Source organism: Crinia signifera, chromosome 3 (genome assembly GCF_055691185.1).
Source record: "Crinia signifera chromosome 3, ASM5569118v1, whole genome shotgun sequence".
Lineage (NCBI taxonomy): Eukaryota > Metazoa > Chordata > Amphibia > Anura > Myobatrachidae > Crinia > Crinia signifera.
This window is the reverse complement of record NC_139219.1, coordinates 326,354,352-326,380,604: the sequence shown is the minus strand read 5'-3', so window position 1 is coordinate 326,380,604 and position 26,253 is coordinate 326,354,352. Positions and strand designations below refer to the sequence as shown.

Here is a 26,253-nt window from a genome sequence, read left to right as displayed (position 1 = left end):
AGTCACTGTTACATCCCGGTACATTGGCACAGTCACTGTTACATCGGCACAGTCACTGTTACATCCCGGTACATGGGCACAGTCACTGTTACATCCCGGTACATGGGCACAGTCACTGTTACATCCCGGTACATCGGCACAGTCACTGTTACATCCCGCTACATCGGCACAGTCACTGTTACATCGACACAGTCACTGTTACATCCCGGTACATTGGCACAGTGACTGTTACATCCCGGGACATCGGCACAGTCACTGTTACATCCCGGTACATCGGCACAGTCACTGTTACATCCCGGTACATGGGCACAGTCACTGTTACATCCCGGTACATGGGCACAGTCACTGTTACATCGACACAGTCACTGTTACATCCCGGTACATCGGCACAGTCACTGTTACATCCCGGTACATGGGCACAGTCAGTGTTACATCCCGGTACATCGGCACAGTCACTGTTACATCGACACAGTCACTGTTACATCCCGGTACATTGGCACAGTGACTGTTACATCCCGGTACATGGGCACAGTCACTGTTACATCGACACAGTCACTGTTACATCCCGGTACATCGGCACAGTCACTGTTACATCCCGGTACATGGGCACAGTCAGTGTTACATCCCGGTACATCGGCACAGTCACTGTTACATCGACACAGTCACTGTTACATCCCGGTACATTGGCACAGTGACTGTTACATCCCGGTACATCGGCACAGTCACTGTTACATCCCGGGACATCGGCACAGTCACTGTTACATCCCGGTACATGGGCACAGTCACTGTTACATCCCGGTACATAGGCACAGTCACTGTTACATCGGCACAGTCACTGTTACATCCCGGGACATCGGCACAGTCACTGTTACATCCCGGGACATCAGCACAGTCACTGTTACATCCGGTACAGCGCCACAGTGACTGTTACATCCCGGTACATCGACACAGTCACTGTTACATCCCGGGACATCGGCACAGTCAATGTTACATCCCGGTACATCGGCACAGTCACTGTTACATCCCGGTACATTGGCACAGTCACTGTTACATCCTGGTACATAGGCACAGTCACTGTTACATCGGCACAGTCACTGTTACATCAGCACAGTCACTGTTACATCGGCACAGTCACTGTCACATCCCGGTACATCGGCACAGTCACTGTTACATCACGGTACATCGGCACAGTCACTGTTACATCCGGGTACATCGGCCCAGTCACAGTTACGTCCCGGTACATCGGCACAGTCACTGTTACATCCCGGTACATCGACACAGTCACTGTTACATCCTGGTACATCGGCACAGTCACTGTTACATCCCGGTACATCGGCACAGTCACTGTTACATCCCGGTACATCGGCACAGTCACTGTTACATCCCGGGACATCGGCACAGTCACTGTTACATCCCGGGACATCGGCACAGTCACTGTTACATCCCGGGACATCGGCACAGTCACTGTTACATCCCGGGACATCGGCACAGTCACTGTTACATCCCGGGACATCGGCACAGTCACTGTTACATCCCGGTACATCGGCACAGTCACTGTTACATCCCGGTACATCGGCACAGTCACTGTTACATCGACACAGTCACTGTTACATCCCGGTACATTGGCACAGTGACTGTTACATCCCGGTACATCGGCACAGTCACTGTTACATCCCGGGACATCGGCACAGTCACTGTTACATCCCGGTACATCGGCACAGTCACTGTTACATCCCGGTACATGGGCACAGTCACTGTTACATCCCGGTACATAGGCACTGTTACATCGGCACAGTCACTGTTACACCCCGGGACATCGGCACAGTCACTGTTACATCCCGGGACATCAGCACAGTCACTGTTACATCCGGTACAGCGGCACAGTGACTGTTACATCCCGGTACATCGACACAGTCACTGTTACATCCCGGGACATCGGCACAGTCAATGTTACATCCCGGTACATCGGCACAGTCACTGTTACATCCCGGTACATTGGCACAGTCACTGTTACATCCTGGTACATAGGCACAGTCACTGTTACATCGGCACAGTCACTGTTACATCCCGGTACATCAGCACAGTCACTGTCACATCCCGGTACATCGGCACAGTCACTGTTACATCACGGTACATCGGCACAGTCACTGTTACATCGGCCCAGTCACAGTTACGTCCCGGTACATCGGCACAGTCACTGTTACATCCCGGTACATCGACACAGTCACTGTTACATCCTGGTACATCGGCACAGTCACTGTTACATCCCGGTACATCGGCCCAGTCACAGTTACATCCCGGTACATCGGTGCAGTCACTGTAACATCCCGGTACATCGGCACAGTCACTGTAAGATCCCGATACATCGGCGGAGTCACTGTAACATCCCGGTACATCGAAAGAGTCACTGTTACATCAGCACAGTTACTGTTACATCGGCAGAGTCACTGTTACATCGCGGTACATCGGCACAGTCACTTTTACATCCCGGTACATCAGCACAGTCACTGTTACATCGGCACAGTCACTGTCACATCCCGGTACATCAGCCCAGTCACAGTTACATCCCGGTACATCAGCGCAGTCACTGTAACATCCCGGTACATCGGCACAGTCACTGTAACATCCCGGTACATCGAAAGAGTCACTGTTACATCGGCACAGTTACTGTTACATCGGCAGAGTCACTGTTACATCCCGGTACATCGGCAGAGTCACTGTTACATCCCGGTACATCGGCACAGTCACTGTTACATCCCGGTACATCAGCACAGTCACTGTTACATTGGCACAGTCACTGTCACATCCCGGTACATCGGCACAGTCACTGTTACATCACGGCACAGTCACTGTTACATCCGGGTACATCGGCCCAGTCACAGTTACGTCCCGGTACATCGGCACAGTCACTGTTACATCCCGGGACATCGACACAGTCACTGTTACATCCTGGTACATCGGCACAGTCACTGTTACATCCCGGTACATCGGCACAGTCACTGTTACATCCCGGTACATCAGCACAGTCACTGTTACATTCCGGTACATCAGCACAGTCACTGTTACATCGGCACAGTCACTGTCACATCTTGGTACATCGGCACAGTCACTGTTACATCACGGTACATCGGCACAGTCACTGTTACATCACGGTACATCGGCCCAGTCACAGTTATGTCCCGGTACATCGGCACAGTCACTGTTACATCCCGGTACATCGACACAGTCACTGTTACATCGGCACAGTCACTGTTACATCCCGGTACATTGGCCCAGTCACAGTTACATCCCGGTGCATCGGCGCAGTCACTGTAACATCCCGGTACATCGGCACAGTCACTATAAGATCCCGATACATCGGCGGAGTCACTGTAACATCCCGGTACATCGAAAGAGTCACTGTTACATCGGCACAGTTACTGTTACATCGGCAGAGTCACTGTTACATCGCGGTACATCGGCACAGTCACTTTTACATCCCGGAACATCAGCGCAGTCACTGTTACATCGGCACAGTCACTGTCACATCCCGGTACATTGGCACAGTCACTGTTACATCACGGTACATCGGCACAGTCACTAACATTCCGGTACATTGGCACAGTCACTGTTACAACCCGGTACAATGGCACAGTCACTGTTACATCCCAGTACATTGGCACAGCCACTGTAACATTCCGGTACATCGTCACAGTCACTGTAACATCCCGGTACATCGGCACAGTCACTTTTACATCTCGGTACATTGGCACAGTCACTGTTACATCTCAGGACATCGGCACAGTCACTGTTACATTACGGTACATCGGCGGAGTCACTGTTACATCCCAGTAAATCTGCACAGTCAGTTACATCCCGGTACATCGGCACAGTCACTGTTACATCCTGGTATATCAGCACAGTCACTGTTACATTACGGTACATCGGCGGTGTTACTGTTACATCCCGGTACATTGGCACAGTCACTGTTACATCCCAGTACTCTGTTACATCCTGGTACATCGGCAGAGTCACTGTTACATTCCAGTACATTGGCACAGTCACTGTTACATCCTGGTACATCGGCACAGTCAGTGTTACATCCTGGTACATCGGCGAGTCACGATTCCTATACACCCTGCGGCACTGATGGTGGAAATTCAATAATGTACCAGGCTCCCTACCGAGTGTAAATAATGTTTTTAAACTAATCCCCCGGGGCTCACAGAATCTGTCCAATTTTCCAGTTATCCACCTCCTGCCAGACATAGGGTCTGATTCATAGTGGGCTGCAGAAGTGTCACACACCCTCCCCTAATACAGGCATATCCGGCCTGGTGCTGAAGTCACACACCCTCCCCTAATACAGGCATATCCGGCCTGGTGCTGACATCACACACCCTCACCTAATACAGGTATATCCGGCCTGGTGCTGACGTCACACACCCTCCCCTTATACAGGCATATCCGGCCTGGTGATGACATCACACACCCTCACCTAATACAGGTATATCCGGCCTGGTGCTGACGTCACACACCCTCCCCTAATACAGGCATATCCGGCCTGGTGCTGAAGTCACACACCCTCCCCTAATACAGGTATATCCAGCCTGGTGATGACGTCACACCCTCCCCTAATACAGGCATATCCGGCCTGGTGCTGACGTCACACACCCTCCCCTAATACAGAGATATCCGGCCTGGAGCTGACGTCACACACCCTCCCCTAATACAGGCATATCCAGCCTGGTGCTGACATCACACACCCTCCCCTAATACAGACATATCCAGCCTGGAGCTGACATCACACACCCTCACCTAATACAGGTATATCCAGCCTGGTGCTGACGTCACACACCCTCCCCTAATACAGGTATATCCGGCCTGGAGCTGACATCACACACCCTCCCCTAATACAGGCATATCAGGCCTGGTGCTGACATCACACACCCTCACCTAATACAGGTATATCCAGCCTGGTGCTGACATCACACACCCTCCCCTAATACAGGTATATCCGGCCTGGAGCTGACATCACACACCCTCCCCTAATACAGGTATATCCGGCCTGGTGCTGACATCACACACCCTCCCCTAATACAGACATATCCGGCCTGGAGCTGACGTCACACACCCTCCCCGAATAAGCCTGCATTTTCCCAGACACTCCCATCATTTTCCTAAGCAGGCCCCCAGGTCGCCTACTTCCACTCAATCACCTTGAGAACAGCCTGCGTATTGAAAAAGTTGCAGGACTTTATCGCAGGACGGCCTCTCGCATGTGTTCTACTACCACCCATACGCAGTGTATCGGTAATCGGTGCCGTGCAAATTTGCGGCTATGCAATCACATCTGAATCGGACCCAACAGTCACGCTACTGGGCGACGCAGCTGCCCCCTGAATTAAGCCCATCGTGTGACAAGGCGTCACGACAATTGAATCTACCCCAAAGTGACCGCAGGGATCTGCAACCCAAGATACAAATGTAATAAAATAAAATCTATTATATGAAATCTTGTCGGAATAGTTAATAAAAAAAAACAAAAAAGCGTTTCTTTTAACCCAGCCATAAATCTCAATATATCGTCGCATCGCGGAGAGAATGAAACACAGCGGCTGCGGTTGGGACTTAAGCAGATAAAATATTATTAGATAAATGATAAACTCTCTCTCGGGAGGCGCTGCTTTGGCTACAGAGCCGCGCTGCGAGAAAGATGAACTGCCATTTTTATCGTGTTCCACCCGGTGATACAAAGTAAGATGAATGAAATCTATAAGGTATGGCCGAGTCTGACATCAATCAGGCTTTATTGCACTTTTGACCTCATGCTGAAATATAACCCAGGGCACTCAAATATTGAGTCCTTCCCTGTGTTCCTGATCAATGCTTTACGTGCGGAACAGAAAATAATGATCTCCCCTCTGTTCTAAGATCTGCTAAATGGCCAGTAACTAGCTGCGAGCAATGGCTATATATTACTGGCCCGGGGGCGGCGAGAAAGCGGGTGGCTGCTATCCTCTGATAATAGATGACACAGGTCAAAGGTCATAAACATCCCGAATCCTTGAGGATCAGAGGTGACCATCACTTTAAACTCATGTATACTGTATATGTGTGTGTGTGTGTGTGTGTGTGTGTATATATATATATATATATATATATATATATATATATATATTGTTGTTGGGAGAATTTCTAATCGTCAGAATTATTCACTTGTTACACAAACAAACCATAGAGATTATATGATTTATAAGACATTGGGTAAAGCATACACATTACAGCTGGGCATACTGCGTGCCAAATGTGCCGCCTTACTGTTTTTTATATTTATATAGGGTTTTTAGTTATTTTTCATTTTAAACATGTGGAGACTTTTTTATTTAGAAAGCAAATCAAATGGTTTAATACATAAGGTAGGTGAGCTAGCACTCTATGCATGTCATCGCTGTATCACACTCACTAGTCCTCTCTCACACTCACATGTGGCCTATGCATGTCATCGCTGTATCACACTCACTAGTCCTCTCTCACACTCACATGTGGCCTATGCATGTCATCGCTGTATCACACTCACTAGTCCTATCTCACACTCACATGTGGCCTGTGCATGTCATCGCTGTATCATACTCACTAGTCCTCTCTCACACTCACATGTGGCCTGTGCATGTCATCGCTGTATCACACTCACTAGTCCTCTCTCACTCACATGTGGCCTATACATGTCATCGCTGTATCACACTCACTAGTCCTCTCTCACTCACATGTGGCCTATACATGTCATCGCTGTATCACACTCACTAGTCCTCTCTCACTCACATGTGGCCTATACATGTCATCGCTGTATCACACTCACTAGTCCTCTCTCACTCACATGTGGCCTATGCATGTCATCGCTGTATCACACTCACTAGTCCTATCTCACACTCACATGTGGCCTATGCATGTCATCGCTGTATCACACTCACTAGTCCTCTCTCACACTCACATGTGGCCTATGCATGTCATCGCTGTATCACACTCACTAGTCCTCTCTCACACTCACATGTGGCCTATGCATGTCATCGCTGTATCACACTCACTAGTCCTCTCTCACACTCACACGTGGCCTATGCATGTCATCGCTGTATCACACTCACTAGTCCTTAATTACACTCACATGTGGCCTATGCATGTCATCGCTGTATCATACTCACTAGTCCTCTCTCACACTCACATGTGGCCTATGCATGTCATCGCTGTATCACACTCACTAGTCCTCTCTCACACTCACATGTGGCCTATGCATGTCATCACTGTATCACACTCACTAGTCCTATCTCACACTCACATGTGGCCTGTGCATGTCATCGCTGTATCATACTCACTAGTCCTCTCTCACACTCACATGTGGCCTGTGCATGTCATCGCTGTATCACACTCACTAGTCCTCTCTCACATGTGGCCTATGCATGTCATCGCTGTATCACACTCACTAGTCCTCTCTCACACTCACATGTGGCCTATGCATGTCATCGCTGTATCACATTCACACGTGGCCTATGCATGTCATCGCTGTATCACACTCACTAGTCCTATCTCACACTCACATGTGGCCTATGCATGTCATCGCTGTATCACACTCACTAGTCCTCTCTCACACTCACATGTGGCCTATGCATGTCATCGCTGTATCATACTCACTAGTCCTCTCTCACACTCACATGTGGCCTATGCATGTCATCGCTGTATGACACTCACTAGTCCTCTCTCACACTCACATGTGGCCTATGCATGTCATCGCTGTATCACACTCACTAGTCCTCTCTCACACTCACATGTGGCCTATGCATGTCATCGCTGTATCACACTCACTAGTCCTCTCTCACACTCACACGTGGCCTATGCATGTCATCGCTGTATCACACTCACTAGTCCTTAATTACACTCACATGTGGCCTATGCATGTCATCGCTGTATCACACTCACTAGTCCTCTCTCACACTCACATGTGGCCTATGCATGTCATCGCTGTATCACACTCACTAGTCCTCTCTCTCACTTGCACGTGGCCTGTGCATGTCATCGCTGTATCATACTCACTAGTCCTCTCTCACACTCACATGTGGCCTGTACATGTCATCGCTGTATCACACTCACTAGTCCTCTCTCACACTCACATGTGGCCTATGTATGTCATCGCTGTATCACACTCACTAGTCCTCTCTCACACTCACACGTGGCCTATGCATGTCATCGCTGTATCACACTCACACGTGGCCTCTGCATGTCATCCCTGTATCACACTCACACATGGCCTATGCATGTCATCAGTGTATCACACTCACACGTGGCCTCTGCATGTCATCCCTGTATCACACTCACATGTGGCCTATGCATGTCATCAGTGTATCACACTCACACGTGGCCTCTGCATGTCATCCCTGTATCACACTCACACGTGGCCTCTGCATGTCATCGCTGTATCACACTCACACGTGGCCTCTGCATGCCATCCCTGTATCACACTCACACGTGGCCTATGCATGTCATCGCTGTATCACACTCGCACGTGGCCTATGCATGTCATCGCTGTATCACACTCACACGTGGCCTCTGCATGTCATCGCTGTATCACACTCACACGTGGCCTCTGCATGTCATCCCTGTATCACACTCACACGTGGCCTCTGCATGTCATCCCTGTATCACACTCACGCGTGGCCTCTGCATGTCATCCCTGTATCACACTCGCACGTGGCCTCTGCATGTCATCCCTGCATCACACTCACTAGTCCTCTCACACTCACACGTGGCCTCTGCATGTCATCCCTGTATCACACTCACACGTGGCCTCTGCATGTCATCGCTGTATCACACTCACACGTGGCCTCTGCATGTCATCCCTGTATCACACTCACACGTGGCCTCTGCATGTCCTCCCTGTATCACACTCACACGTGGCCTCTGCATGTCATCCCTGTATCACACTCACACGTGGCCTCTGCATGTCCTCCCTGTATCACACTGTATAACAGTCCCCTGTACAGAGAGCGGTGCCCGGCCTCAGGAAGGCAGACTCCATATAATAATGCTGCCACGTAATCAGGTGTTGGCAGAGGTTATAGACACTGATATCTGGCCATAACCCTTATCAGTCTCTGTCAGCGACACATAACCTGGTCACCCGGCACACGAGTCCTGCCAGCATCATGCCTACTGACTGGCACTGCCAGGCTGCAGTACAGGAGCGGGGTCTTATCTCCACCGCACAGATCACACGGGAAGAAAGGATCACAGGGATATGTGGACGAGGGCTATAAAATATTATGGTATTTGGTCAACACTATTAAGGTCGACATGCATTGGGCCGAGCACTGAAGGTCGACAGGGCATAGGTTGACACATGGAAAAGGTCAACATGACTAAGGTTGGTATGGTCAAAAAGGTCGACACAAGCATTATGCCGACAGTCAAAAAGGTTGACAGGAGTTTTTCACATTATTTTTGAGCCGACATGTGCCGACGGGCGGTATTTCATGCCCTACCATCCACTAGGGCGCACAGCGAGCCATGGGAGAGGATGCAGTGCACCAATACGGTGTACACGCCGACCCTGTCAAATGTAGTCATGTCGACCTTTTTCATTTGTCAACCTAAGGACCTGTCGACCCAATGAATGTCGACTTTCATTTGGTTGACCCAATGACCCATACCCAAATAGCGCTTGTCTGTCGAATGTGCAGCGGAGCAAACCATGGGCCCTATTCAGAACTGCCCACTGGGCTGCGAGTGTTCACACCCCAGTGAGCATGTAAACGCCCCCCCCCCCCCCCGCGCTCCCCTTCCCCCGCTCGCAAGGGCCGAGTGTCTAGACTTCCTCAGCGCTTCGAAGGTCGTGGGGAACGTCTGCATATTCTCGGGCACTCCCACAAAATGCTGGGTTACCGCCCCCAAAACGTCCGCAGGCTGTCAATCACCCTGCGAGAAGCCAGGGAAGGCTACCTGCACGGCACGAGCGATAATCGCTCGTGCTGTGAATTCGTAGTACAGAAAATAGGTCTGAATCGGGCCCCAGGTTGCACAGCAACGAAGCAAATGCAAGCAAACTCTGGATGATATCCTGGCCAGCTATATTTTTACCCTATATTTTAGAGTCAGGCTCAGCCAAGATTCTAAGCCAGCATGTGCGTACCTAACCTCCCCCAGAAAGCACATACTGTTATTTCCAGGTGCACAGATCGCGCTCAATGACCGCATTTACACCTAACTCTAAACGGGCCCCGAATGTCTCCCTTGAAGTTTCCCAGCGGTTTGTGAAATGCATGACGGCGATCCGAGGCGAATCCCCTGATTAAGCTTCAAACAATAGCTTCTCTGTATGATCAGCAGCGCTTCTCAGCAGAACATTTCCATTACTTCACAGAAGGAGCAGAGACATAAAGACGCGCGCGCGGCACGATGAGAAATCCAGGCTGTCAGCGCTCAGCGAGGCCTACACAGGAGCCGTCACCTGGAATCTGTTCCGCTCATCTGATAGTGATCATATCTCTGTCTCTTTGTTGTGCTAATGAAATATCTGTGAAATAGTCTGAGCTGAATTATTACGTTCTCGTTACCCAGATCCCTCTTATACCGGTGCCGACAGGTTCACAACAGGGAGAGGCTGGCAATCTGCTTCTCCATCAGACGCAAGGAGGGCCAGTCACTCCAAATCACACTGGGCCTGATTCGGATCGTACACAGATGCTTTCAGCATAGTCGCACGTTACCTACCAGGTAACCCACTAAAATCCACGGACCCCTGCATCTAATTTGCTGACCACAAGCTTACAATCTATTTCAGCAGTTCACAACGGGGTGTACTGGTATCCTTGGGGGGGTATGCTGCTGCTGACCGATTGGGGGTACTTGAAATTAATATTGAAAAAGGATGTCTCCTGATGACGGAAGAAGTCTCCCGGATGTCTCCTGATAACGAAAGACGTCTCCCGGTGGAGACGGAACACGTTGCGCCACTTCCGGTTCCATCTGCAAAATCATCAGCGTCTCATGGTGGTTTTGTCCAACCAGCAATCCACTGGGAACTACCCGCGCTGCCTTCAGACATCAGCAGTTCTACAGGCGTTCGTGGGAACCATGGTGACAGTACACAGCCAACGGCCAGACATAGAGGGACCCAGTCCCGGACCTCACACTACTCCTCCGCTACTCCTTTATATAAGGACACACATAATGATATGCATACCGCTCACTTCCACTCTACGCATACCGCTCACTTCCAATCTACGCGTACCCCTCACTTCCACTCTAAGCGTACCGCTCACTTCCACTCTACGCGTACCCCTCACTTCCACTCTACGCGTACCACTCACTTCCACTCTACGCGTACCTCTCACTTACAATCTACGCGTACCTCTCACTTCCACTCTACGCGTACCGCTCACTTCCACTCTACGCGTACCGCTCACTTCCACTCTACGCGTACCCCTCACTTCCAATCTACGCGTACCGCTCACTTCCACTCTACGCGTACCGCTCCCTTCCACTCTACGCGTACCGCTCCCTGACACTCTACGCGTACCGCTCCCTGACACTCTACGCGTACCGCTCCCTGACACTCTACGCGTACCGCTCCCTGCCACTCTACGCGTACCGCTCCCTGCCACTCTACGCGTACCGCTCCCTGCCACTCTACGCGTACCGCTCCCTGCCACTCTACGCGTACCGCTCCCTGCCACTCTGCTCGTACCGCTCACAGCTCACTTCCGCTCTACGCATACCACTCACTTCCGCTCTACGCATGCCGCTCCCTGCCACTCTACGCGTACCGCTCCCTGCCACTCTACGCGTACCGCTCCCTGCCACTCTACGCGTACCGCTCCCTGCCACTCTACGCGTACCGCTCCCTGCCACTCTACGCGTACCGCTCCCTGCCACTCTACGCGTACCGCTCCCTGCCACTCTACGCGTACCGCTCCCTGCCACTCTACGCGTACCGCTCCCTGCCACTCTACGCGTACCGCTCCCTGCCACTCTACGCGTACCGCTCCCTGCCACTCTACGCGTACCGCTCCCTGCCACTCTACGCGTACCGCTCACTTCCACTCTACGCATACCGCTCCCTGCCACTCTATGCGTACCGCTCCCTGCCACTCAGCTCGTACCGCTCACAGCTCACTTCCACTCTACGCATACCACTCACTTCCACTCTATGCGTGCCGCTCACTTCCACTCTACGCATGCCGCTCACTTCCACTCTACGCGTGCCGCTCACTTCCACTCTACGCGTGCCGCTCCCTGCCACTCTACGTGTGCCGCTCCCTGCCACTCTACGCGTACCTCTCCCTGCCACTCCAAGTACTGTGGATATTTCAAATTGAGAGGAGCGTGTACTCCTAACTGATAAGCCTAATCAAGGGGTACGGGAGAGAAAAAGGTTTGGGAACCGCTTTATACAGTACATGTCGTAGCGACCACAATCTGATGTCTATAGGGGCCGGATTATCAATGAATGATACTCCTGTTGACACTCGTTAAACATTTCTCCAGCCAATCAGCTCCTGACTGCCATGTGTTTGAAAAATTACAGAAGCTGATTGGCTGGAGTAACATTTATCATTTGTTGCTAGTGATAACAGGAATATCACTCCTTAATAAATCTGCCCGATAGTAAGCTTACAGGGGTCACAACTGTATTTTGTGTTGTCGGTATATAATTTCTCATTGATGTGATTGCGAAATGCCGACACAGCCCACAAAATGTAGGCACCTGGTGTGTGGAGGAGACTGAAGTGTTATAGACATCCAGGCAGTGTCATATGCTAAATGCAGGGTGTGGAGCCAGTTATAACAATCTGTCACTAAGGAGGGGGGGGGGGGGTATTTATCAGAGTCCAGAGAGATCCACCCTTCGAGTACCAACATCTCTGCGAGAGATGCACAAAATATCCACTATGAATGCCAGCGTCACTCACATTTGTTATATAAGCTCAAATAAAAAAAAATGTGTAAAAAAAGATTCTATTTCCTATATAAGGTGACATTATATACAACTTCCGGTGGGGGCCGGGGATGGTTGCAAGCATGCGAGCTCCTGTCCACCGGAGCTCCCATCCTCGGCCCCCGGAGAAAGGGCGCTCTGTGGACGGGGGGAGAGATTGACGGGGAGAAGGCAGAGTAGAAGCCCCCCCAGCCGAGACAGGGCACCGCCACAGCACCCGCAATGCCCCGGCACTGAGGAAACGAGGAGGAGGGGGACCCGGCGCACAGTCACGGCATCGCCACCCCCCCGGCCTGGACAGGACACCGCAACGGCCACCCCACAGCCCCGGCACCGGGGAGATGGAAGTAGCGAGGAGGAGCGGGACCCGGCCCGGAACTGGACGCGGCATTGAATCTGCCACACGTGTCACCACAGCCCCTGGCGCTCAGCTCCAGAGGCCCAGAACGCGGCATAGGACCCGGCTCACAGCTCGCCCCCCCCCTTCTCCATCGGCATCGGATGGCGGCAACCACCTATGTCACACACCGGGAGGCAGCCCCCCACCACCACAGGTAGGAGGAGGTAGGATCAGCCTACCGGTGGCAGCGGCGTGGAGCTCAGCCCAGGGAGGGCCCAACTACAGCCCCAGGCCTCACTGTCTCTCCCCAGTGACTCAGTGACTCTCTCTGCCCCACCACCAATACCCACCACCACACCAGCTTTCCACGCTGGTTTCTCCTACAGGAAGATGGCCCGTTGAGGCCTACAAGATGGCGCCGCAAATAGCTGCCAAGGAACTGTGCACTCAGCTACTGTATGTAACCCTGTGTCTTTGCTCCAATATCACCTGCCTGGCTGCTGCAATGACCAGTGGTGCCGCTGATGGCTGCCTAGGCGCTGTGCAGCTCGGCAGGTATATGTTCCCTGTGTGATAACTGTACTGTCCCTGCTTATATTGTTACCTACCTGGCTGCTGCAATGACCAGTGGTGCCGCTGATGGCTGCCTAGGCGCTGTGCAGCTTGGTGGGTATGTGTTCCCTGTGTGAGAACTGTACTGTCCCTGCTTATACTGTTACCTACCTGGCTGCTGCAACGACCAGTGGCGCCGCTGATGGCTGCCTAGGCGCTGTGCAGCTCGGTGGGTATGTGTTCCCTGTGTGATAACTGTACTGTCCCTGCTTATACTGTTACCTACCTGGCTACTGCAATGACCAGTGGTGCCGCTGATGGCTACCTAGGCGCTGGGCAGCTCGGCGGGCAAGTGTTCCCTACATGTAATGTCCTCAATGTAATGTATGCAATGTCCTCTCCCCCCCCTATCCCTGCTTGATGCTGCACTGTAAATCCGCAGAAAATTCCTTGGCACTCAAAGGGTTAAATTGTCCGATATAAAGTTCTGGCCAATCAGCTTCTGTCTTACATTTTACAGGCTGAAAAAGTGACAGGAGCTGAAGAGGGGTGAAAATCTGTGGTAACCCTTTTGTAGGGTACAGAGAACAAGGGGGTTTATTCTGGTTGATTCACAAGGCCAGGGGGAACCTCCCACGTCTTTCTTTCACATTTATGCTGCTTAGCGAGTCTACCAGAATTAGGCCCCTGGTTATCAGGGAACTTCTCACTTGTCCCCGTCAGTTAGGAGATCTGTGTCCCTTGCCCTGGTGACATCACAGGCACTGAGACCATTTTGCAGAAGTGCTACAGTCCGGTCACACGATCTGAGAGTTCCGTCTTTGTGTTTCCGCCTGGTATTTATACATTCAGTATTTACAGCCTGGACATGGAGCGTTACGCTTGTTCTTAGCGGTATTGCTGGGGGGAAGTATTTGGAACACTAAAAGCCCATTTATTCTCCTCCTTACACACACGAATAAAGGATACTCGGCTGCAGACAGAATGGGCAGCCTTTACCTAAGCTGTAGTGGGCAGTCAGGGTAAGACTGGCAGCTCCGTGCACTGATAGAACAGGAGGCGGTTCTCTGTACGCAGGGTGGCGCAGGTCTAATTACATCTCTATGGAGGGCATCCGGTGCAGCGACTCAATGTAACCATGCAGGAACCATACCTTCACTGTGACAAATCCATGAGGCACGCAGTCAGGGTCAGCGGCGGTCGGCAAGGTCTCCTCTTTCTCTGCAAACTGCAATAGTACATAAGAGAGAGATTACTTGTGTTGCATTTCTTACACAGAGGAAATATTTTACATAGATGAAATGTTTTACATAGATGAAATGTTTTACAAAGAAGACATATTTTACACTAATCGACACAGAAGGTAAAGGATTCTGTATGTGCGGCGCGATAAATATTCCTGGAACTCTCTCTGTGCAGCGCCAACCAGGGCGGACATTACTGTATCCACAGGGAGATGGATGATAGTGTGCGCAGTACATCCCACCAGTGGCAAGCAGCATCAGATGCCAGGCGGGAGTAAGCAGCCAGTTCCCGCGCAGCTCTGCTAACGTCTTATTTGCAAAGTAGCTCGCTGCAACGTAAAATCCCTCACATATATTTATACACATTATGCCACCTGTATGGCATCTTTATCCCCAGCTTTTCTCAGTATTACTGTATTACCATTCTCTATACCCACTATGTTACATAATGATGTGTGTGCATACATCTAGCCTCCACGCGATACAAGTTGCGGTACGCATAACGCATGAGCTCCGTGTGACTCTGTAGCACTGGGTGTCTTTTTTACCACTTTTTCCATTAAAAAGCATTCTATTTGGAAACAAAGGGAAAATGAAGCACAAGCAGCTTCTGCTGACTGCAATGATATGCAGCGTGCCTATATTCAGTGTCACTGCCGATACAAGGAATGTAAGGTTATAGTGTCTTCCTGGAATTTCATATGCAGATACAGCCACGGTTACACACTGACTATGCATATCATTTTAATCAGCAGAAGCTGCTTGATGCTACAGTATGTAATGTAAAAAATAACAAAAAAAGACTGAGTTGCCCCAGGGCACGGCAGGACTGGAAGTGCTTTTCAACATGAAAGGAGGCTAGATGTACACGGACACATCTGTATGTACTATCAAGCCTTCCTACAGCGAGGTCCCCAAGGTGGAGCCCTTTAATCCACATGTGATCTAATGACTACAATGTTAATGATGTGTTTGTCTCCGTTTAACAGATTGCAGAATGTTTCTTCGTTCTATTGCGGACATGAAGCCTGCCAGATGGGGGCGCTGTCCTCCTGGCCCACTTCTCGTAAGCAATCATTGGGTCCGATTCAGTCCTGTTCGCACAGGTCTGAATTCGGCCCCATCCCCGATGGTGGGGGTCTGCTCATGTGCGATAATGCCTATGTACAAACCCCCGCAAGAAGTGCCTTCGGTGAATTTTATATTGTCTGATTGACAGGTAGGGGGCGTTCCGGGGTGGGCACCCAACGCATCATTGCCCCCTTACAACGTGTATTGATGAATCTGAGGTCAGAGGTCACCTCTACATTACAATATCTGCTCTATTAGTGCCAAGTCCGCCACCTGGTGACCTATGACCTCCGCATGTGTTCCAGCCATTCTGTACATATCTGAATGAGTCCTCGGAGTAATTCATCCATGGGACATTTATAACAAACACCCCCGCAGGAGCCCCCTCAGGATAACATCACTGGTGGGCGCCCGTTACCTGGATGCCGGACAAGTCTTCCAGCTCTTTTAAGGCCTTTTCCGTGTCTCTGACCAGCACGGTGGAGATGCCCAGGTCACGCGCTGGTTTCAGGTTGGCACCGATGTCATCAAGGAAAATGGTCTGTAATTCCGAATATAAAACAGGTCACAGTTCAGGCATAGAAATGCAGAAAAGGTAAAAGTGTGTCGGGTTTGGGGGTGGATACAATAAAGATACAGATTGTACAATTTATCTCGAGAAGTCATTTGTATGAAAATGGATGGTCCCTTAGACATGACAAACACATACAACAGACGACCAAATCATCACCTTGCATCATCCCATAGCTGGTATGAATGAATCTGGGGCAACTTTCTGGTTTCCTTCTGTGATATACAGTTCAGAGCGGTGTACAGTCCCCAGTGCAGAGCAGTGTACAGTCCCATGTGCAGAGCGGTGAGCAGTCCCCAGTGCAGAGCAGAGCGGTGTACAGTCCGCAGAGCAGAGTGGTGTACAGTCTCCAGAGCAGAGCGGTGTACAGTCCCCAGAGCAGAGCGGTGTACAGTCCCCAGAGAAGAGCGGTGTACAGTCCCCAGAGCAGAGCAGTGTACAGTCCCCAGTGCAGAGCAGAGCAGAGCGGTGAGCAGTCCCCAGTGCAGAGCAGAGCAGTGTACAGTCCCCAGAGCAGAGCGGTGTACAGTCCCCAGAGCAGAGTGGTGTAGAGTCCCCAGTGCTGGGCGGTGTACAGTCCCCAGTGCAGAGCAGTGTACAGTCCCCAGTGCAGAGCAGTGTACAGTCCCCAGTGCAGAGCAGAGCGGTGAGCAGTCCCCAGTGCAGAGCAGAGCGGTGTACAGTCCCCAGAGCAGAGCGGTGTACAGTCCCCAGAGCAGAGCGGTGTACAGTCCCCAGTGCAGAGCAGAGCGGTGTACAGTCCCCAGTGCAGAGCAGAGTGGTGTACAGTCCCCAGAGCAGAGCGGTGTACAATCCCCAGAGCAGAGCGGTGTACAGTCCCCGGAGCAGAGTGGTGTACAGTCCCCGGAGCAGAGTGGTGTACAGTCCCCGGAGCAGTGTACAGTCCCCAGTGCAGAGCGGTGTACAGTCGCCAGTGCAGAGCAGAGCAGAGCGGTGAGCAGTCCTCAGTGTAGAGCAAAGCGGTATACAGTCCCCAGAGCAGAGCGGTGTACAGTCCCCAGAGCAGAGCGGTGTACAGTCCCCAGAGCAGAGCGGTGTACAGTCCCCAGTGCAGAGCAGAGCGGTGTACAGTCTCCAGTGCAGAGCAGAGTGGAGTACAGTCCCCAGAGCAGAGCGATTTACAGTCCCCAGTGCAGAGCAGAGTGGAGTACAGTCCCCAGAGCAGAGCGGTGTACAGTACCCAGAGCAGAGCGGTGTACAGTCCCCAGAGCAGAGCAGTGTACAGTCCCCAGAGCAGAGCGGTGTACAGTCCCCAGAGCAGAGTGGAGTACAGTCCCCAGAACAGAGCGGTGTACAGTCCCCAGTGCAGAGCGATGTACAGTCCCCAGTGCAGAGCAGAGCGGTGTACAGTTCCCAGTGCAGAGCGGTGTGTAGTCCCCAGTGCAGAGCGGTGTACAGTCCCCAGGGCAGAGCAGAGCGGTGTGTAGTCCCTAGCACAGAGCGGTTTACAGTCCCCAGTGCAGAGCGGTGTACAATCCCCAGTGCAGAGCAGAGCGGTGTACAATCCCCAGTGCAGAGCGGTGTACAGTCCCCAGTGCAGAGCAGAGCGGTGTACAGTCCCCAGTGCAGAGTGGTGTACAGTCCCCAGAGCAGAGCGGTGTACAATCCCCAGAGCAGAGCGGTGTACAGTCCCCAGAGCAGAGCTGTGTACAATCCCCAGTGCAGAGCAGAGCGGTGTACAGTCCCCAGTTCAGAGTGGTGTACAGTCCCGAGTGCAGAGCGTTGTGTAGTCCCCAGTGCAGAGCGGTGTACAGTCCCCAGGGCAGAGTAGAGCGGTGTGTAGTCCCTAGTACAGAGCGGTGTACAGTCCCCAGAGCAGAGCAGTGTACAGTCCCCAGAGCAGAGCGGTGTACAGTCCCCAGAGCAGAGTGGAGTACAGTCCCCAGAGCAGAGCGGTGTACAGTCCCCAGTGCAGAGCGATGTACAGTCCCCAGTGCAGAGCAGAGCGGTGTACAGTTCCCAGAGCAGAGCGGTGTACAGTTCCCAGAGCAGAGCGGTGTACAGTCCCCAGAGCAGAGCGGTGTATAGTCCCCAGTGCAGAGCGGTGTACAATCACCAGTGCAGAGCAGAGCGGTGTACAGTCCCCAGTGCAGAGTGGTGTACAGTCCCCAGTGCAGAGCGGTGTGTAGTCCCCAGTGCAGAGCGGTGTACAGTCCCCAGGGCAGAGCAGAGCGGTGTGTAGTCCCTAGCACAGAGCGGTTTACAGTCCCCAGTGCAGAGCGGTGTACAATCCCCAGTGCAGAGCAGAGCGGTGTACAATCCCCAGTGCAGAGCGGTGTACAGTTCCCAGTGCAGAGCGGTGTACAGTCCCCAGTGCAGAGTGGTGTACAGTCCCCAGAGCAGAGCGGTGTACAGTCCCCAGAGCAGAGCGGTGTACAGTCCCCAGAGCAGAGCTGTGTACAATCCCCAGTGCAGAGCTGTGTACAATCCCCAGTGCAGAGCAGAGCGGTGTACAGTCCCCAGTTCAGAGTGGTGTACAGTCCCGAGTGCAGAGCGTTGTGTAGTCCCCAGTGCAGAGCGGTGTACAGTCCCCAGGGCAGAGTAGAGCGGTGTGTAGTCCCTAGTACAGAGCGGTGTACAGTCCCCAGTGCAGAGCGGTGTACAATCCCCAGTGCAGAGCAGAGCGGTGTACAATCCCCAGTGCAGAGCGGTGTACAATCCCCAGTGCAGAGCAGAGTGGTGTACAGTCCCCAGTGCAGAGCGGTGTACAGTCCCCAGTGCAGAGCGGTGTACAGTCCCCAGTGAAGAGCGGTGTACAGTCCCCAGTGCAGAGCGGTGTACAGTCCCCAGAGCAGAGAGGTGTACAATCCCCAGTGCAGAGCAGAGCGGTGTACAGTCCCCAGAGCAGAGCGGTGTACAGTCCCCAGTTCAGCGGAGGGCACCTGCGTCTTGTTACTTTACCTGTTTCAGCTACTTGGGAGTGCCGCCCTATGAATCTATCTATCTATCTATCTATCTATCTATATTCACTGTTTTTAAAGTTACCTGGGAGTAACATTAGGTGCAAACGCTGCAGGTGTAGAAACTATTTCAGCGCCCAGGGGTTTAGACTCTAGACTTTGACATGGTGTCGCTCACCTCAATAGGTTCAGCTTTCAGCATCCTCAGAGCGTACTCGTATATCCGGGTCTCCGGTTTCCGCATCCCGATGCGACAGGACTCAATAACTAGGTCAAAATGTCTGTTCAGGAAAGAAAGTATATCCGCGGTGTGATGTCTGCCGGGGCCGTCGTCCACCCAGTTATTGGTCAGCACACACGTCTTAAACCCTGCAAGATGATTTCAGACATAAAGGGGGAAATTTACTAAAGGAAATTTGTAAAAAAAATAGGTGTATTTGTATCCAGAAATACACTTATTTTTGACATTTACTATCCCGAAAATACGGCAATTTGTATTCGTATTGATGTACTATTATCAGCTACTGTATGTAGTAATACCAGAGGTTCTATCTTGGCCTCCCAAGGGGATGACAATCCCTGCTTTCACAATGGTGATTCCCCCCCCCCCGGGTCCACAGTAGGGTTGCCACCTCAGGCATCTTCGATTCCTGGAGATCCCCCCCACCCCTTCATGTGCACGTGCGCTCCCAGAAAAGTGGGTGTGGCTTTGTAAACCAGGCATGACCTCCTCAGAAAAGTGGGCGTGGCCTCTAATACAGACACATATTGAAGTCCCTATTGTTACATTTAATAACACATTTCCCCTACTGACAACTCCTACAAAGAGATACCTCATACCAGTGGTTCCCAAACTTTTTTGAATCACGGCGCCCTAGAGCATCAAAATATTTTCAAGGCACCCCTAGGTCAAATGCTTCTTATTGAGAAATTCAGAAAAAAAATATTAAATGAAGTGCATTGTGTTTATACTGTACAGTATGTTAGTTATCTGGTGAGGGACAGGATTTGCTTTTGTTTGTCCACATATATTATGATTGGCAGCCACAACCACTGGTTTTGCCTGGTACATTGACCATAAATAATATGAATTGATCCTGGTCCACCAACCCAAGGCACCCCAGCAAGTGTCCTGAGGCACCCCAGGGTGACTAGGCACACAGTTTGGGAATCACTACCTCATACTGTACATCCTCCCCTCACCCTGTCACCAGTGACAGCAACTTAACAGCAACCTCCCACACCCCATCACTTCTCTAACATGCATATCTGCCCCAAACACTGACCGTCCACACGCACAAATCCCCCTCTCAACACTGGCCTCACCATTTCCACAGCTGACAGCTTAGAATTGATACACAGTAGCAGCCGGCTTATCTCTCCTCTGAGGCTCAGTTTGGGAGGAAGCGCTGCTGCAGCATCCTAAGCTGTTAGCTGCACAGTGCTCCTCCGTCCTCTGCTCTCCCGCGGCCCAGTTTAAATATTTCTGGAGGTAGAGGGAGCTTTAGGGGGGGCAGCAACTTGCAAGTGCTGGAGACGCACTGTGCATGCCCTGTGGCCTTTCTGCCACCCGGAGCTCACGCTCTGCTGGAACCACCCTCCCTATGCCCCTGACAGTGTGCACACTCAGTTGGGAGGCTGCGGAGGCTTTCAAAGTCACCCGGATTCCAGGAGAATCCCAGAATCCGGGAGACTGCAAAAACGTCTTGGAGGGTTGCCACCCATTCAGGGAGAATCTTGGAAATCCTGGAGAGGTGGCAACCCTACCCACAGTGACTAAAAAAGGACATAACCAAGTGACAACAACAAAAAACCAGCAACTTATGGGTCAAGACAATGTAGGACAAGTACATGGAATATAGACTATTCCGCATCAACGGACATGACACTGAAATAAGCATCAAAGAGGCAGAAACTGGGGCAAGGTGACTTTGTAGAAAGTATGGAGTAGAGGATGGAATAAGTATGGGAAGGAATAGTACATGAGGAGGGAGGGCCCTGCTCGTAACATCTTACATTGTAAAGGGAAGGGGCAGACAGACAGGGGTGACACAGATGCGGTAGACAGTGAGCATGGAGCAGAGGGTTCAGATGACATATGGCTGGTTTGGTGAAGAACTGGGTCTTGAGAGCCCATTTGGAGTTTTGTAGAGAAGTGAAGGGTCTGGGGAGAGAAATCCATAGAAAGGGAGCAGCATGTGCAAAATCTTGGGAGGCAGTAACGAGAGGAAGATGAGATGGACAGCAGCATTGGACGGATTAAAGAGAGAGGCCACATCGGAGGAGATTGCAGTGGTCCAGTCTGGAGACGCCCAGAGAGTGGATGAGAGTCTTGGTAGTCTTGGTAGATGGAGAGGTGCTGAGTGTGAGGTGTGGAGGAGAGGGAGGAATAAAGAATTACACCAAGACAGCGCACGTGTGAGCAAGAGGTGATGTATTGTCGTCAGTAGATAACGAAATTGGGGAAAATTAGGTGGGGGAGGGGGCAGGTTGATCAGCTCAATTTCTTTACATTTTAAGTTGAATAAAGCGTTGTGACATCCAAGAAGAGACAAGCTGGCCATACACTAGGGCAGGGGTGGCCAACTGGTCAGAGGTAAAGAGCCAAAATATATCGGTAGTCAAGCTAAAGAGCCATCATGCGCGCGCCGAAGGCGCATGTGCCAAAAAAAGGGGCGTAGTATATTTTGACCCCTTGGGTGGGTGTGATACAAATATGCCTCCAATAGTGCAGTGCCATATATACATATGCCCCCCAATAGTGCCAGATACACATGCCCCCCACACGGTGCCAGGTATGCCCCTACAGTGCCAGAAAGCTGGTATGCCCCCACAGTGCCAAAAATCTGGTATGCCCCCACAGTGCCACAAACTGCTATGCCCCCACAGTGCCACAAACTGCTATGCCCCCACAGTGCAAATTTCCCAGCAGCAGCACTCACCGTTGTTGCTGCTGCTGCCGGGTGGGGAGAGGACAGTCTGGCGTCCCCCTGCAGTCCCGTGATGTCACCGAGGGAAGGAGAGCACAGCACACCGCACGTCTCCTTCCCCCTCACTTCCCTGTGACTGGGCCGTCCACCAATCAAAGCTCGCTGGCCGGCTCCTGATTGGCTGCTGGCCCGCGAGCTCTGATTGGCAGACGGCCCAGTCACAAGGATGCACAGTAAGGGGTAGGAGAGATGCGCGATGCGCACTCTCCTCCCCTAAGAAGGAGAAGGGATTCAGGAAACCGGCAGCAGGGGGGACTGGGACGGACGGTGGGCAGCAGTGGGAGCAGGAGCCACACTTTACAAGGAGGAGAGCCGCATGAGGCTCAAGAGCCACAGGTTGGCCACCACTGCACTAGGGTGATATCCATGCAGTTTGGACACTTTTTAATCTCATGCATTTGACAGCAGGTCCGATATGACGCATGGTCCTGTGTGCATTGCACCGGAGCCTGCAAGTAGAACTGGCTGGATTGCATCCGAAACGGGCAGGCTTAGCTGGGATCGCATACAATATATTGTTTGCGAAACGACAGCACACGATAAGGGGGATCGCGGGTGACTTTTCTGCTCGGAGAAGACGCAGAGAGACAGCTGGGGTTATGGGTTAGGACAACAGGAGAGAGAGACAGTTGGGGTTATGGGTGAGGACAACAGGAGAGACAGCTGGGGTTATGGGTGAGGACAACAGGAGAGAGGCAGCTGGGGTTATGGTTGAGGACAACAGGAGAGAGACAGCTGGAGTTATGGGTGAGGAAAACAGGAGAGAGAGACAGCTGGGGTTATGGGTGAGGAGAACAGGAGAGAGACAGCTGGGGTTATGGGTGAGGAGAACAGGAGAGAGACAGCTGGGGTTATGGGTGAGGAGAACAGGAGAGAGACAGCTGGGGTTATGGGTGAGGAGAACAGGAGAGAGACAGCTGGGGTTATGGGCGAGGAGAACAGGAGAGAGACAGCTGGGGTTATGGGCGAGGAGAACAGGAGAGAGACAACTGGGGTTATGGGCGAGGATAACAGGAGAGAGACAGCTGGGGTTATGGGCGAGGAGAACAGGAGAGAGACAGCTGGGGTTATGGGTGAGAACAGGAGAGAGACAGCTGGAGTTATGGGTGAGGAGAACAGGAGAGAGGGAGCTGGGTTTATGGGTGAGGAGAACAGGAGAGAGACAGCTGGGGTTATGGGTGAGGACAACAGTAGAGAGACAGCTGGGGTTATGGGTAAGGAGAACAGGAGAGAGACAGCTGGGGTTATGGGTGAGAAGAACAGGAGAGAGGGAGCTGGGGTTATGGGTGAGGAGAACAGGAGAGAGACAGCTGGTGTTATGGGTGAGGACAACAGTAGAGAGACAGCTGGGGATATGGGTGAGGAGAACAGGAGAGAGACAGCTGGGGTTATGGGTGAGGAGAACAGGAGAGAGACAGCTGGGGTTATGGGTGAGGAGAACAGGAGAGAGACAGCTAGGGTTATGGGTAAGGAGAACAGGAGAGACGGAGCTGGGGTTATGGGTGAGGAGAACAGGAGAGAGGGAGCTGGGGTTATGGCTGAGGAGAACAGGAGAGAGACAGCTAGGGTTATGGGTAAGGAGAACAGGAGAGAGGGAGCTGGGGTTACGGGTGAGGAGAACAGGAGAGAGACAGCTGGGGTTACGGGTGAGGAGAACAGGAGAGAGACAGCTGGGGTTACGGGTGAGGAGAACAGGAGAGAGACAGCTGGTGTTATGGGTGAGGACAACAGTAGAGAGACAGCTGGGGATATGGGTGAGGAGAACAGGAGAGAGACAGCTGGGGTTATGGGTGTGGAGAACAGGAGAGAGACAACTGGGGTTATGGGTGAGGAAAACAGGAGAGAGACAGCTGGGGTTACGGGGTGAGGAGAACAGGAGAGAGACAGCTGGGGTTACGGGGTGAGGAGAACAGGAGAGAGACAGCTGGGGTTACAGGTGAGGAGAACAGGAGAGAGACAGCTGGGGTTACGGGTGAGGAGAACAGGAGAGAGACAGCTGGGGTTATGGGTGAGGAGAACAGGAGAGAGACAACTGGGGTTATGGGTGAGGAGAACAGGAGAGAGACAGCTGGGGATATGGGTGAGGAGAACAGGAGAGAGACAGCTGGGGTTATGGGTGAGGAGAACAGGAGAGAGGGAGCTGGGGTTATGGGTGAGGAGAACAGGAGAGAGACAGCTAGGGTTATGGGTAAGGAGAACAGGAGAGAGGGAGCTGGGGTTACGGGTGAGGAGAACAGGAGAGAGACAGCTGGGGTTACGGGTGAGGAGAACAGGAGAGAGACAGCTGGTGTTATGGGTGAGGACAACAGGAGAGAGACAGCTGGGGATATGGGTGAGGAGAACAGGAGAGATACAGCTGGGGATATGGGTGAGGAGAACAGGAGAGATACAGCTGGGGTTATGGGTGAGGAGAACAGGAGAGAGGGAGCTGGGGTTACGGGTGAGGACAACAGGAGAGAGGGAGCTGGGGTTACGGGTGAGGACAACAGGAGAGAGGGAGCTGGGGTTATGGATGAGGAGAACAGGAGAGAGACAACTGGGGTTATGGGTGAGGACAACAGGAGAGAGGGAGCTGGGGTTACGGGTGAGGAGAACAGGAGAGAGGGAGCTGGGCTTACGGGTGAGGAGAACAGGAGAGAGACAGCTGGGGTTATGGGTGAGGAGAACAGGAGAGAGAGACAGCTGGGGTTATGGGTGAGGAGAACAGGAGAGAGGGAGCTGGGGTTACGGGTGAGGAGAACAGGAGAGAGGGAGATTCGAGTAGAGTAGGGGGCTGGCCGCGGTAAAGCCACGCCAGGGGTGGATATGAGATTCTTGTTTATCAGCAGAAGGTTTTTGGGAATATCGACTGTAATGTTAAAATTACCTAAAATAATGGAGGGAATTTGAGAAGAGAGGAAGGGTGGTGTGCACTAACCTGAGCCAATTGCATTCGCCCCAATGTGTTTAATTACTGTGGGGGCCAATATCTTTTTTTGTCTTTTTTTTCCCCTTGAGGGCCAATGTGTGTGTGTGTTTTCCCATGGGGTACTGATGGTGTGCCCATGGGGTACTGATGGTGTGCCCTGGCAATGTTCAGTGTGCCGTGAATTGAAAAGGTTGACAATAACTGATTCGTACAGTGACCATGGGTGGATAGCACCTGAGTGGGAACGGAAGGGTTGTTATACAGCAGGGTAGTGGGCAAAGGGAGGGCGGGTGGTATGGTAAAACATCATCTGTAATGCTGGCGATTGGATACAGTTAAAGGTATGTGAGCGTCACAACAGCGCGGGCACATGGGACAGGAGGCGAGACAGAAATGTCCACATGCAAGACACTAACACTACCGTATAATTACAGAACACCACGGATATATAGGTCTGTGTAATGAGGCAGTGATCACACTGAGGCCTGGGAGAACATCACAACTAGCCAGGCCTCCCTCTATATACGCAATACTCTTGTTTGTAACCAATCATAATTACTTCATAAACCCAGCACTGGCTTCCTACGAACAGATGTTTCCTTGTAACGTTTGCTACGGTTTGGGGAAATACCGCATTACTGTCCTGCACCACAGACCTGGGATCAGTAACCAGAAACAGCTACATATGTGTC

At 51.9% G+C, this 26,253-nt stretch overlaps 1 protein-coding gene across 1 annotated transcript in view; it reads right to left on the bottom strand.

Annotated features, from left to right (window-relative positions):
- The window catches only part of EPHX2 (epoxide hydrolase 2), a 96,575-nt gene that overhangs the window by 55,692 nt on the left and 14,630 nt on the right, over positions 1-26,253 (bottom strand). The window contains exons 4-6 of the mRNA XM_083178844.1: positions 19,842-20,032; positions 16,590-16,712; positions 15,010-15,084 (exon numbers count right to left, since the gene is read on the bottom strand). Coding sequence (XP_083034970.1) covers positions 15,010-15,084; positions 16,590-16,712; positions 19,842-20,032 — 389 coding nt within the window. The remainder of the gene's footprint in view (positions 1-15,009; positions 15,085-16,589; positions 16,713-19,841; positions 20,033-26,253) is intronic.